At 45.5% G+C, this 14,695-nt stretch overlaps 2 protein-coding genes across 4 annotated transcripts in view; one reads left to right on the plus strand and one right to left on the minus strand.

The window, feature by feature from the left end:
- Positions 1 to 10,095: 10,095 nt before the first annotated feature.
- Positions 10,096 to 14,665, minus strand: LOC146399458 (uncharacterized). Its single transcript, XM_084979906.1, has 2 exons — positions 14,554 to 14,665; positions 10,096 to 12,708 (listed from the first exon to the last, which is right to left on the minus strand). The coding sequence occupies exon 2, from the start codon at positions 10,660 to 10,662 to the stop codon at positions 10,120 to 10,122; it is 543 nt and encodes a 180-aa protein (XP_084836032.1). The 5' UTR covers positions 10,663 to 12,708; positions 14,554 to 14,665; the 3' UTR covers positions 10,096 to 10,119.
- Positions 10,122 to 14,695, plus strand: part of SMU1 (SMU1 DNA replication regulator and spliceosomal factor) — a 29,889-nt gene continuing 25,315 nt past the window's right edge. For all 3 annotated transcript variants that reach the window (XM_084978732.1, XM_084978734.1, NM_001243898.1), the window contains 1 exon segment: positions 10,122 to 10,184. Coding sequence is in view for 1 of the 3 variants with exons in the window: in NM_001243898.1 (NP_001230827.1) it covers positions 10,159 to 10,184 (26 nt within the window). In the remaining 2 variants the exon portion in view is untranslated.

A 14,695-nucleotide genomic window follows, 5' to 3' on the forward strand; every position in this document is an offset into this window, starting at 1 on the left:
CGTTGACTCGCTAGGTGACCGAGGCCAGATCATCTCTGACCTCCATGCAGAAATGGGGTGGAGAGCCTGTGTAAGCCAGCTTGTGATTCTAGGAAAACTCTTGGGGTGTTTTATTCCTCCTGCCCCCCTGCATGTTTGAGTTTGGGACATTTATGCCAGCACTCAAGGCCAGAAACAAAGGTCCTCTTTGTCAATCCGGGAAACTGGGGAGGGGGAGGGGAAAAGGAAGGGCAGCTCCTGGCAGTCCCGAGGTACGATCCAGAGTCCAAAGGGAACTAGACCTCTGCTGCAAGCCTTCCTGGAAGGCCCTCTGGCTTTTCCTTCACTTTGCCTCATCACCTGGACCGAAGCTGCAGGAACACAAAGTCAGCTCACAAGTAAAACACAAAACTTGCCTCCAGGATCTCTGGTAGCCTAGCTCCTGCTTCTCTCTAAAGTGCCACCAAAAAAACAATCACCGCCATCACCCCACTTGTTGAGATTCTAATTGAAATAAGCCCATGGCCTACTGAAAGGAGACTTAGTCTCTCTCTCTCTTTTTTTTTGCTTTTTAAGGCTGGGGGTTGAATCAGAAATGCAGCTGCCAGCCTACACCACCGCCATGGAATGTGGTATCTGAGCCACATCTGGGACCTATACCACAGCTCATGGCGGCACAGGATCTTTAACCCACTTAGAAAGGCCAGGGATTGAATCCACATCCTCCTGGATATTAGTTGAGTTCATAACCCACTGAGCCACAATAGGAACTCCCAAGACTTGGTAATCTTTCTTTTTCGCTTTTTTTTTTTTTTTTTCTTTTTAGGGCCACAACCAAGGTATATGGAAGTTCTCAGGCTAGGGGTTGAATTGGAGCTGCAGCTGCCAGCCACAGCAACACAGGATCCAAGCCGTGTCTGTAACCTATCACAACTCATGGTAATGCCAGATCCTTAACCCACTGAGAGAGGCCAGGGATTGACTCCACATCCTCATGGATTCTAGTTGGGTTTGTTAACCACTGAGCCACGAAGGGAACTCCCAAGACTTGGTATCTTTAAACGTCAAATGTTGAGCCTTCAATCTATAGACACTCTATAATCCTCTTTTGATTTAGGTCTTCTTTATCCCTAGGGGTCTTAGACATTTTTCCCTCCTAGGTATTTGATATATTTATATTGTAATATAGAAGAGCATTGTAAAATTTATTTTTCTCTTGTTGCTGGTATACAGCCACACAATTGATTTTTGTGTATTGACCTTTTATTCCATAACCTTGCTAATTAATGCTAATGCTTTTTTTACATTCTTTTGGATTTTCTGTGTATACTACCCTGTCATCTAAAAATGATGTTTCTGGAGTTCCCATCATGGCACAGTGGTTAACGAATCTGATTGGGAACCATGAGGTTGCGGGTTCAATCCCTGGCCTTGCTCAGTGGGTTAAGGGTCCGGCGTTGCCATGAGCTGCAGTGTAGGTTGCAGATGTGGCTTGGATCTCGCGTTGCTGTGGCTCTGGTATAGGCTGGCAGCTACAGCTCTGATTAGACCCCTAGCCTGGGAACCTCCATATGCCACGGGAGCGGCCCAAGAAATAGCAAAAAGACAAAAAAAAAAAAAAAAAAGATGTTTCTTTCTTTCCAATTTTTACAGCTTTTATTTCTGGCCGTACTGTGCAGTCTGGCCATTTTTGCTTATTCTAAATTTACATATGTAAAGGAAAACATTTACTATTTCACCATTAAGAATGATATTTGAGGAATTCCTATTGCAGCTCAGCAGGTTAAGAACCCGACTAGCAGGTATGGCCAAAAACAAACAAACAAAACCACCAAAACCCAAAAAAACCCCAATCCTTCTGTCTCTTGGTCATCCATTCTGGTACTGACACCTACTCTACCCCCCTCAAGTGAAAAAACTGGTCCAAAGACTGAATTTATTATGTCTTCTATGCCTTGTAGCAGATTTGTTTTATATTTTCCAGTTGTCCTCAGTAGGAGGGCTGGGCCAAAGTGCAAGAAGTGAAAGTCTATTTAATCTTCTGAACCTCAGTTTTCTTGAGATGGGGATCTAGATTTGTCCACTGGATTTGGCAACAAGTCACCAGTGGCCTTGACGTGAGCAACATTTGTGGAACAGTAGAGATGAAAGTCAGATTGAAATAGGTTAGGAGTGAATGGGGTGAGGGGTAGAAACAGCATTTCTAGCAATCTGGCTATGACAGAAAATAGAGAAATGATGTGGGAGATGAAGAGGGATATGAACAAAGAACTTCAAGAGTAAGAGATACCAGAGCCTGTCTGTATGCTGATGTGAATGCTTATGATGATGTAAATATTTGCCATACTCACAGCAGACGTATTTCAGACCCATGTGACAGGTAAATTGACAAGTTGGCTCTCCACGTCTGCGTCATAGTGGTGTTTTAATTAGCATGAGTCAAAGCCCATGTGTCCTGCCACTCCTGAAGTCTGGCTCTTACCAGCCTTTCTTTTCTTTTTTTCTTTTATGGCCACACCTGAGGTATATGGAAGTTCTCGGGGTAGGGAGTCAAATCAGAGCAGCAGCTGCCTATGCCACAGCCACAGTGACCTACTACACTATAGTTTGCAGCAATGCCAGATCCTTAACCCACTGAGTGAGGCCAGGGATCGAATCTGCATCCTCATGGATACTATGTGAGGTTCTTAACCTGCTGAGCCACAGCGGGAACTCCTTGGCCAGCCTTTCTTGCCATGACAGTCACTTCCATTTCTTCCTCTATTCACTGCTACGTCATCCTTGACCCTAGACTATGTTCCATCCCCTTCTGCCAATCTGATGCTCCTAACTGAGGTTCCTGTCATTAAAGTCACCAGTTTTCAGCCCCTTCCTTTTTTTTTTTTTTTTTTTTTTGGCATGGGGATGTTCCTGGGCCAGGGGTAGAACCTGTGCAACAGCAGCAACCCAAGTCACTGCAGTGACAACAGCAGATCCTTAATTTACTGTGCCAAAAGGAAACTCCCAGCCCCTTCTATAGGAAGCCACCAGAGCCATTCATAGTTATTATGTGTCATAATTAATTTTTCAGGGTGGGGGTTCTGAAGTACAAATTTAAACATGTCGCCTCTCACTTAGCAATGCCCTTCGGCTCCTTAATTTCCTCTGGCTGATGCCTACCTACCATGTCTCGCAATCTCGCCCCTCTCACCCTTGTTCCCTTTCCCCAGCCGGGTGCCATGTGTGCTAAGGATGACATGTTTGGGAAAGAGATGCTTGGGTTGGGAAAGGCGAGGGCCCTGGGTGTCAGAGCTTGTCTGGCCAGCCTGAAAAGCTGTTCTGAGGCGCCCCTGTGCCTGGGAAGGCTCTGTTTCTCTTGGATGAGAGCCCCTGGGGCAGCATTTGAGCCAGAACTCCAGTTCCAGGGAGACATAGGTAGGAGCAGACATCCTGCACTGGTGAGCCAGGGCTGAGCTGTGCCAGGGCCTTTGTTTCTAACTTGGGAGAGGCTTCAGTTTTCTTTTTTTCTAAGAACTGGGGATGTGCCACGTGGGCACCACAGCGGCCAGAATAAAAAAAAAAAAAAAAAAAAAGGCAATACCCAAGGTAAAAAAACTACTCCCTTAAGTCACAGGATTGTGGGATATGTGTGCGTATGTGTGTGTGTGTGTGCGTCAAAATTTCCGTGTCCGTGTCCATGTGTATATATTTCATACCTGGGTAAGTGTGTGTCCCTTTGTGTGTCCTTGTCTGTGTTGTATGATGTGTCTTGTGTCCATGAATTAGTGATGCCTGCCTGTGCTGCATGCCTGTGTGTATGTGTGTATACATCTGTATTCTGTGTCTGGGTGTATTTGATACATGTATGTGTGAGTTTCTCAGCCTATGTGCTGCATGTATTTAACTCCCAAATTCCAGCCTTCATCCCCTACAGCATTTCTCCTTCGATCTCCTTCAGCCGCTCCCTCTTGTGGTCACATCCTGAATCCGTGAGAAGGGCTCCACCTCAGAAGACGCAAATTCAGTATTTCAGGCTCCACCATGCCCTCCTCTCCCTCCAGTTCTCTCACACTGACTCTTCCATCTTGTGGAGCCTCCAGCTTTTCACGGCTTCCATCTCCTTCACCCTTGACCTCCAGGTGTACCCCTTCAACAGCCCTCTCCTCAGCACCCTCCCTGCCCTACTTTCTCCCCGATTTACCCCACCGGGCTAATCCCTAACCATGTAGTGGATCCTCGCTGGAAAAACATCATACAGGTTTGTGGCTGAGTCTACATACAACTGGGGATTTCTCTACCTGACACAAACTGCCCTCCCTCTCCTATTACAGCAATGGCATTTTCCAGGTGCACTCTTCCTCTCACCTGAAGGACTTTGATTGATCTCAATACAAATACCTTGCCTCCCAGCACCTCACAGACCAGCCCCCTGATGAGATCAGAGAGTGTGAACTTCCTCCGTTTCCCCCCACCTCACCTCCAAACTTACCTGCAGCTGCAACCCATTCTCATCTCCTTTTCCTATAGCTTGGTGTTCTTCCTCACATGCAAGCCTAGACCCATCAAAAAAAACCTAATCTCAGTTCCCTTTTGTCAGTGCTCTTTTTTCTTTTCTTTTTTTTTTTTTTTCTGGCCATGCCTGAACCAGGGATCAAACCTGAGCCACAGCAGTGACCATGCCAGATCCTTAACCCGCTGTGCCACCAGGAAATTCCCATCAGTACTCTTTTAATCAAAAGTGACAGAATCCCGGAGTTCCTGTCGTGGCTCAGCCGAAACGAATCTGATTAGCATCCATGAAGATGCAGGTTCAATCCCTGGCCTCACTGAGTGGGTTAAGGATCCGGCGTTGGCATGAGCCGTGGTGTAGGTTACAGATGTGGTTCGGATCAGGAGATGCAGTGGCTGTGGTGTAAGAGAGTGGCTACAGCTCTGATTTGACCCTTAGCCTGGAACCTCCATATACCTCGGGTGTGGCCCTAAAACAAACAAACAAACAAAAAAGTGACAGAATCCCAACCCAAACCAGCTTAAGGAGCCAAAACATACCCTTCACCAGCTCACACAACTAAGATGCCCAAAGTTGTATCCTCTTTAGGAACAGCAACATCCAGGAGCTCATGTGCTATCACCTGGATAATGGCATGATCCTGTGCCTCAGTTTCCTCATCCATAAAATGGGATATTAATAATCCCCACCGCAGTTTTTGTGAGGAAGAAAAACCATAGTAAACTCAGATAGCACCCTTGGGACTCTCATTTCTTTTTTTCTCTGTGCAATGGCTTCATTCTTTTCTCTGCAAGTTGATTTTCTTTCTTCCCCAGTCAGGTGGGGAAAGTGACCACCCACAACTCCTCGGCACATCAGGCCAGTAAGAAGTAGAATATTTTGACCCCAATTCTTTTTTTTTTTTTTTTTTTTTGCTTTTTAGGGCCATGCCTGTAGCAGATGTTTCTGGGGTAGGGGTCGAATCAGAGTTGCAGCTGCCAGCCTACACCACAGCTCATGGCAAGGCCAAATCCTTAACACCCTAAGAGAGGTCAGGGATAGAACCCGCATCCTCATGGATACCAGTTGGGTTCTTAACCCGGTGAGCCACAATGGGAACTCCTTGACCCCAATTGTTAATACATGGAAGAGAGATTCCTATTGGCTGAGTTCAGGTCAGTGTCCACCACTGGGCCTGGTGGGAAGAAAAATACCTGGTAAAATGGAGCTGCAGTAGGCCCACACCTCCATAGCTGGAGGGGGAAAGGAGAAAGAACTGTGAGTCAGCCAGACATCTCAGAGGATGTCCACTGCAATTGGAGAGCAGGGAGCCCCAATCTGCTGTAAGACTAGGAGTGAGGTGGGGAATGAACCTGGAGCCTTGCCCTCAATGTAGATAAAAGTCAAGCATTCCAGATGTCTAGATTTAATCCTTATTCTATGCCTTAGAGTCCCTGGAGGTTGAAGGCAATTGGTGTAATAAGGAGATCAGAGATGTTATTTAAGAAAAGGACAACAATGGGAGCTCCCTGTGGGGGAAATAGAGTAAGATGCTGGGGCTTGTCCTGGCATGGGCCTGTGGATTACATCCGCATATCCCAGATCAAAGATAACTTCAGGGAAGCTTCTGGAAACTGCAAGTGCTAACAAGCCATGGTGTGGGGAAATGCGCTCTCCAACCCTGACCTCCCATCTGAGACCCATGCTTGTGGGACGAACACTTTCTGTGTAATTAAAGGCAGTGCTGGCCACAGGGGGAGAACTGGGGATTCAGTGGGGACACATGGACTTGATTTTTTTTTCTTTTTTAGGGCTGCATCCTCGGCATATGGAAGTTCCCAGGCTAGGGGTTGAGCTGCACCTGCTGGTCTACACCACAGCCACAGCAACACCAGATCTGAGCAGCATCTGTGACCTCCACCACAGCTCACAGCAATGCTACATCACAGCTCAGGGCAACACTGGATCCCTGACTCACTGAGCAAGGCCAGGGATCAAACCCACATCCTCATGGATACTAGTCAGATTTGTTTCCACTGTGCCACAGCAGGAACTCCCAGGACTCTAATTTTTTTACAAGCTGGGACTCATTCACTGTGAAATCTGATTGGGGCCCTTCAGTTCCTCTTTTCCACTTTCTTCTTTGTGTGAAGGGACTCTTCAGTGTCTCCCACCAGCCTCACAACCAGACAGTGCAGACAGGGTTGGCTATCCACCCCACTAGCTCCATCTCCTTTTACTTGCTGGATGATCTGCCATTGTGTTTGGATGCTCAGGAAAGTGTCCCTTCACAGCCCTAGGGATCACATGTGCATGTTTAGGCCACTCAAGGGAATTCCATCCCCCTTGCCAGTGATGTCTTCAACTTGACAAGGTGACAATGATGCCACCTTGGTCAACTTATCAGCTTAAGATGGAGGATATCTGGGAAAGGTTTTTGTCCCTGATAGAAATTAATCTGTGTAGAGACACTCCCCCCATTTGTGGCTGCACCCACAGCATATGGAATTCCAGGGTCAGGGACTGAATCGGAGCCACAGCTTTGACCTATGCCACAACTGTGGCAATGCTGGATCTTTAACCCAATCTGCCAGGCATGGGATCAAACCTGAGCCTCAGCAGTGACCCAAGCTGCTACAGAGACAATGCTGGATCTTAACCCACTGCATCATAGGGAGAACTCTGAGAAACCCCTCTTTTGACTCTACAGCCAGGACCACATTGCTCTCTAAAGATAGCAGTCTTGCTCTTTGGAATTTACAAGAAAGCATATTTTGTTCAAAGTTGGAAAAGATGGCTTTCATTCAGATGGGTATACAAAAAAGATGAAGGCCCTCTGCATGAAGGCCCTGCTCTGGAGTAGGAAGTAGGAGTTAAAAAAGTGGAGGTTGAGCAATCCCACTCTTGGGCATATATCCGGACAAAACTCTACTTAAAAGAGACACATGCACCTGCATGTTCATTGCAGCACTATTCACAATAGCCAGGACATGGAAACAACCCAAATGTCCACCCACAGATTATTGGATTAGGAAGATGTGGTATATATACACGATGGAATACTACTGAGCCATAAAAAAGAATGACATAATGCCATTTGCAGCAACATGGATGGAACTAGTGACTCTCATACTGAGTGAAATGAGTCAGAAAGATAAAGACAAATACCTTATGATATCACTTATAACTAGAATCTAATATCCAGCACAAATGAACATCTCCACAGAAAAGAAAATAATGGACTTGGAAAATAGACTTGTGGCTGCCTGACGGGAGAGGGAGGGAATGGGAAGGATCTGGAGCTTGGGGTTATCAGATACAACTTAGAATAGATTTACAAGGAGATCCTGCTGAGTAGCATTGAGAACTATGTTTAGATACTCATACTGCAACAGAACAAAGGGTGGGGAAAGAAATATATACATGTAAGGATAACTTGATCCCCTTGCTGTACAGTGGGAAAAAATAAATTAAAAAAATAAAAAATTAAAAAAAAGTGGAGGTTGAGTTAGAAGAACTCTGAGTCATGTCTTGCCATGAGCAGGTAGAATTATGCGATAATTTTTCTCTAGACTTTGCCTTGTTATCATGTTCGATAAAATGGGTCTAACCTAGGAGAAAGGGACAAACAGTTGCCCAATTTTAGCACCTAAATATTGACCTTGCCTTCTACTTCCTTTGCCCATCTTATTGGGGATCTCTCTCCCATACACCTCTCCTTTTTAACAACTATCTGGACACCTGTTAGCCTAGTTTACAATGGCAGCTTTCCTGTGGTTGGCCTGCCCTCTGCTGGATTAAGGAGACGAATTGCAGAGACATGCACTTCTGGGAAGGGCCAGCTTTCTGGAAAGGGGACGTGATCAGGAGACTGGATTTCCCTTGGGGTCACTCTAGGCTGTTTATTAACCAGAAATTAGGTCTAGGAGGCTGTGACCCAGCTCTTGAGTGTGCAGTGTATTCATCTTCCTTTTAGAGGTTAGAAATTGTCTGTGTTGTGTGCCTGTTTGAGGTTCTTTATCCATGTACAGGTGGAGAGATGTGAGAGACCTCATTTGTCTAGTGATAAAAATGAAATATTCTAGGAGTTCCCATTGTGGTGCAGCAGAAATGAATCTGACTAGCATCCATGAGGATGCAGGTTCAATCCCTGGCCTTGCTCAGTGGGTTAAGGAGCTAGCGTTGCTGTGGCATAGGCCGGCAGCTACAGCTCTGATTCAACCCCTAGTCTGGGACTCTCCATATGCTGTGGCTGCAGCACCCCCCTCCAAAAAAAAAAGACAAAAACAAAATAAACCAAAAAATGAAATATCCTAGACAAGTTGATATTTAGCAATTGTCACAGTTTATCAAATTGCTAATAAGGGATCAGCAAGGTAATAAAGCTTATGCTTTGGGTATGGGAATGATATGGAAATTGATGGGTTATATAGTTGGGATACAGAAGATTTACATAAGCAACTAGTTTAGTGGGGGAAGAAACTTCCTAACTAGGTAAAGAGTGCAGTTTGATTATATAAAGTAACAAATGTCATAGTCAAATCTGCTGTTACAGAGGAAACATGGATGAGGATAGTTTGTGATGCTGAGCATTGGCTGTCAATCAGAGATTAAAAGTCAGGAGTTCCCTGGTGGCTCAGTGGGTTAAGGATCTGGTGTTGTCACTGCTGTTACAGATCCCCCTGGGGTTCAGTTCCTGGCCCTGAGAATTTCACATGCTGTGGGAATGGCTTAAAAATATAAATTTTACAACACAGATTTCTTACCATTGTGCTGCAAATATTTTTTTAAAAATTACAAAGGATGGCAAAAAAATATTTAAAAAAATAACCTACATGAAATTCATTAATATCTCTACTTTTCAGTTGTCTCTGCTAATTTAATTACGTATGGCTTAAAGTCTATTAAAAGAAGTCGCAAATCTCCTTTTACATATTTGTATTTGCCTTCGTCGGTTTTCCTGTAATTGCATCACTGTTGTGAAACCATTTTCAAGTAAATACTTAGTTGGAAATGCTACAAGTAATCTAGCTCTTTCGAAGAAGTGAATATGCAAATCCCTAAGGCCCAAACTTAATCAGATTAATTTAAATGTGTTTTGGCTTTAAAATCTTTCATTTATTCACTTAAACTTAATGAACTCTTCTACAAATGTTGCTAACTGGGCCACTGGTTTCCAATGTCTTAATCTCCCAGAGATGTATTGTAAATCCAACTCTTTTTTTATTGGCTACACTCATGGCGTATGGAAGTTCCGGAACCAGGGACTGATTCCGAGCCGCAGCTGTAACCTATGCTCTGCGCTAGTTTTGAACCCATGCCTCCTCAGCAACCTTAACTGCAGCAGTCAGGTTCTCAACCCACTGCGCCACAGCGGGAACTCCCAATCCAACTATACCTTTAAATCTAGTCAACTAATTAAAAAGTAAACCAAAAAAGAAAAATTTTAAAACCAGTCCTTTAAGGATAACTTCCCCTCCAAGAAAAAGAAAGAATTCTATAGGAGCCGGTGCCTATGTTCCAACTCTCGACAGAAGAGTTGAAGCTCCGCCCCTCACGTACTCCACGCTCCTCTTCCGTACAGACCGCGCCCAGAGCCTGCGTCTGACGTCGAGCGGAAGTGACGTATAGGGGCCGCCGGAGGTGTCGTTGGTGCGTTGCGCGGCTGGGCCTTAGAGTGGAGTGAGGCCTGCGCTCCGGAAGCTAGAGCCATGTCGATCGAAATCGAGTCCTCGGAGTGAGTCCTGCAGTGGGAATGTTACCGAAGTGGCCGGGGCCGGGAGGCAGAGGGTTGCGGGGGTGGGAGTGGGAGGTGGTGGAAGCTGCTCGGGGGAGGCGTCCGAGAGGCTGGGGAGCGGAGGGGCATTTCCTTTCCTATAAAGAAGCTTTTGGGATCTGGCTACCTTGGAGGTGGACCTACAGAGAGGTAGCAGATGAGAAGCCCAAAGCCCTGTGGAAGGTGGCGCGGGGCTGGGGGAAGGAGACTCCTGGAAAACCTGAATTCTAGCCCTCGCCAACTTCTGCTGTACCTTGTAACTGAGCAAATTAGCCATCCTATTTGGATTCCGGTCTATCAGCACAAGGGGGCTGGGCTCGACGCCATCCATCTCTTCCCGTCCCCATCGAACACCGTGGTGGTTTCCTCCCCTGTGCGTGCACCGTCCTTTGCTTTTCTTCTGCACAGCTTTTGGTATCGTCACCGTTTTTCTGCCCATCCTACTAACCTGTATAGCTCCTAGGGACTCGTTTGCATTATAGTCCCAATTCCCAGCCCATCGTAAAGGCTCAATAATTGCTTTTAGAATGAATGAACGACTATTTTATCAGGTTCTGTCTGGCGCTGAATTTTATTTAGCGTGTGAGCTCTGTAGTCACAAAGGAGGGACAGAATTTGGAGACTGGGCAAGGAGAATGATAGATTTGGGAGAGAGGGGGACTAACGAATGATTGAAGAAAGTCTTCAGTAAACTTCTCCAGGACTCCATCCTCCACCTTGTTCTTGCCAACGCTTAGTAGTTAAGTCAGCAGACAACATTTGTGTCCTGAGTGTAAAGGAGAGGACTTGTCCTGAAGATCTGCCATAGGAGAAAGGGAGGTTTATTCATTTAGCAAATACTGAGATCTACTGTGTATATTTGTTCTAGCCCCTGGGACTGTAGTAGTGAACGAAACAGACAATAACCCTTGCTCTTAGGGAAAGTACATTGTGATGGGGAAGGCAGACAGCAGACAAAATCAGTAAGTAAGATAGGCTTAGCAGATGGCTGTAAGTGTTGTGGAGAAAAATAAAGCAAAGATGGACAGTGAAGACAGTTATGGCAGGAGTTGGAAAGGAATCCACCCTTTGGGGCCTGAATAAAATCGGGCACTGACCATCCTCCCAGCCTTGAGCTGCAGCATGTTTTTGTGATCAGTAATTGCTGCTATTTACTAAGTATTCTCTATGCTAGTTACACTATGTGTTGTAGTCAATCCCTTTGATCAATCCTACAGGGTAGGTATTTTTCTTAACAGATGAGGAAACAGGCAAAGAGATGTTAATTGACTTGTCTGCAAGTCACAGTTAGTGAAAGAACTCTGATTGAAATCCCAGCCTATCTCCAAAGCTTTTAGCTCTTTGTGTATTACATTGTGTTTGAGGAAGTGAATTTGATTTTGGTTATATCAAATTTGAGTTCTTTGCAAGGATGGAGTCTCATATTAGGAGTGTAAGTGGAAGTGTCCTATGGAAGCCAGGGATTGAACCCGAGCCACAGCAGTGGCAACCCCAAATCCTCAGGCCATCAGGGAACTCCTGCAGGAACTGTTTTTAAGAGGGTATTTGGGGAGTTCCTGCTGTGGTACAACAGGATTGACATTGTCTCTGCAGCACCAGGACACAGGTTCAGTCTCCGTCACAGTGGGTTAAAGGATCCCATTGCCATAGGTCACAGCTGCAGCTCCGATCTGATCCCTGATCTACAAACTCCATATGGCTCAGGGCCGCCAAAAATGATAAAAAAAAAAAAAAAAGGTGTTTGCTTTCCTGTCTGGGATCGATGCTACCTGCCACACTGCCAGTTTGAATCTTTTTTTTTTTCCATTTATCTCTGTTACTTGGTCACATCCTCACGTAAAATGGACATAAGAGTAATGCCATCTTTATAGGTTTTTGTTTTGTTTTTTGCCTTTTGTGCTTTTAGGGCCCCAACGGCAGCAGCATTTGGAGGTTCCCAGGCTAGGGGTCTAATTGGAGCTACAGCTGCCAGCCTATACCACAGCCATAGCAACACCAGATCCTAGCTGCATCTGCGACCTACACCACAGCTCACGGCAACGCCGGATCCTTAACCCACTGAGCAAGGCCAGGGATCGAACCTGCAACCTCCCGGATTCGTTTCCACTGTGCCATGACGGGAACTCTGGGTTTGTTTGTTTGTTTGTTTTTTTAAAGGCAGTACCTGTGACATATGGACATTCCTGGGCCGGGGATTGAATCCGAGCTGCAGCTGTGGCAACGCTGGATCCTTTAACCCACTGCACCAGGCCAGTGCTGCTGAAACAACCTGAGCTGCTGCAGTTGGATTCTTTTTTTTTTTTTTTCCTTTTTAGGGTCGAACCTGAGGCATATGGAAGTTCCCATGCTAGGGTCAAATTGGAGCTGTAGCCACCAGCCTACACCACAGCCACAGCCATGCCGGATCTGCGCCAAGTCTGTGACCTACACCATAGTCACAGCAACGCCAGATCTCCCACCCACTGATTGAGGCCAGAGATCTAACCTGCATCCTCATGAATACTAGTTGGGTTCGATTCCTCTGAGCCATGCTGGGAACTCCTGCAGTTGTATTCTTAATCCACTGCACCACAGCAGGAACTCCCTCATAGGGTTGTTTTGAGGGTAAATGAATCCAAAATGCTTAGAATAGTCCCTGGTATATAGTAAACACATAATAAACATCAGTTGTTACTTTTTGATTATTGTTTCTCTCCTGGGAAAGAGAATTGATTAAATTACGATCTGAAACCCCTTCCAGTCAGGACAGTGTGACCCCCTATACAAGTGCTGTCAAGTAGAAATAACAGTGTGAGCCACATAGGAGCTTTTAAGGCAAAAGAAAAAGTGTATCATAGCATTGTGCAGTGAACTTTTACTGTCTATGTGAACAAATTCAGCACCAGACTCCTTAATAGTAAGCCCAAGATCAAGGTTTAACTATATATATTTAACTATAAATGGCCTGTAAGTTTTCTGTCACATGCTGAAAATTGTTGCTTGTTCTCTCAGTATTTGGAAGTTGTTGGGTCCTCTTGGGAAACTGAATCCACAGTGTTTTTATTTCACGTATCTTGAAAATTTCTTTCTTTGTGTGTTTGTGCTTTTTAGGACCAAAATCAGACTAGGAACCATGAGGTTGCAGGTTCGATCCCTGGCCTTGATTAGTGGATTAAGGATCTGATGTTGCCTTGAGCTGTGGTGTAGGCCGGCACCTGTAGTTCTGATTTGACCCCTGGCTTGGGAACCTCCATGTGCTGCAAGTGCAGCCATGAAAAGCAAAAAAAAAGGACTAGATCATCCAATTATTTAGAGTATTTTGTGTCAATGACTAGGTTAGGTGTAAAATATTTTACTAAGGTGTCTAACAGTGTAATCATATGAATTAATGAGAAAATTCGGGAGTTCCCTTCATGACTCATCAGTTAACAAACCTGACTAGGATTTATGAGGATGCAGGTTTGATTCCTGGTCTCGATCAGTGGGTTAAGCGGCATTGCTGTGTACTCTGGTGTAAGTCACAGACGTGGCTCAGATCTGGCAACAGCTGTAGCTCCAATTTGAACCCCAGCCTGGGAACTTCCATGCCCCAGGTGTGGCCCTAAAAAACAAAAGAAAGAAAGAAAGAAATTTGACATAATGAAAAGATCCCTGGCCTTGAAAATAAGAGAATCTCCTTGGTACTGACTTCCTTTCTAGCTGACTGTGAGACATTGGGCAAATTATTCCCTTTTCCGAACCCTAGTTCTTATATTTCTGAGTTGGAGGTAGGACTGGATGATCCCCAAGGTCTCTTGTAACTTAGATTCTGTGATTTTTTGGGGGGAAAGTTTTACTCACATGATAAAGAAGTGGAAGGCAGAGCCTCCTTTCCTGCCTGCTTGCATTTCTCACAAGCTTTTTATCTTTTTTTTTTTTTTTTGGTCTTTTTATAGCCACACTCGCGGCATATGGAGGTTCCCAGGCTAAGGGTCCAATCGCAGCTGCAGCTGCCAGCCTGTGCCATAGCCACAGGAACTTGGGATTTGAGCCACATCTGCGAAGGCCAGATCTTTACCCCACTGAGCGAGGCCAGGGATTGAACCTGCATCACCATGGTCACTAGTCAGATTCGTTTCTGCTGAGCTGTGGCAGGAACTCCACAAGCTCTTATCTTTTTTTTCTTTTTTGTCTTTTCAGGGCTGCACCCACAGCATATGGAGGTTCCCAGGCTAGGGGTTCAATTGGAGCTGTAGCTGCTAGCCTATGCCAGAGCCACAGCAACTCGGTATCCGAGCCATGTCTGCGACCTGCACCATAGCTCATAGCAATGCCGGATCCTTAACCCACTGAGTGAGGCCAGGGATCGAACCTGCAACCTCATGGTTCCCAGTAGGATTTGCTCACCACTGAGCCATGACTGGAACTCCCCATAAGTGTCTTATCTTAATAAATCTATTTCTTGCCTAAAAAAAGAAAAGAAAGGGAAAATAGGTAGTGAAGGGAGGATGTTT

This window comes from Sus scrofa, chromosome 10 (assembly GCF_054392235.1).
Source record: "Sus scrofa isolate SSC_HxYL_T2T_F1_AM1 chromosome 10, Sscrofa_HxYL_maternal_Yorkshire_Landrace_v2.0, whole genome shotgun sequence".
In the NCBI taxonomy this organism is placed as follows: domain Eukaryota; kingdom Metazoa; phylum Chordata; class Mammalia; order Artiodactyla; family Suidae; genus Sus; species Sus scrofa.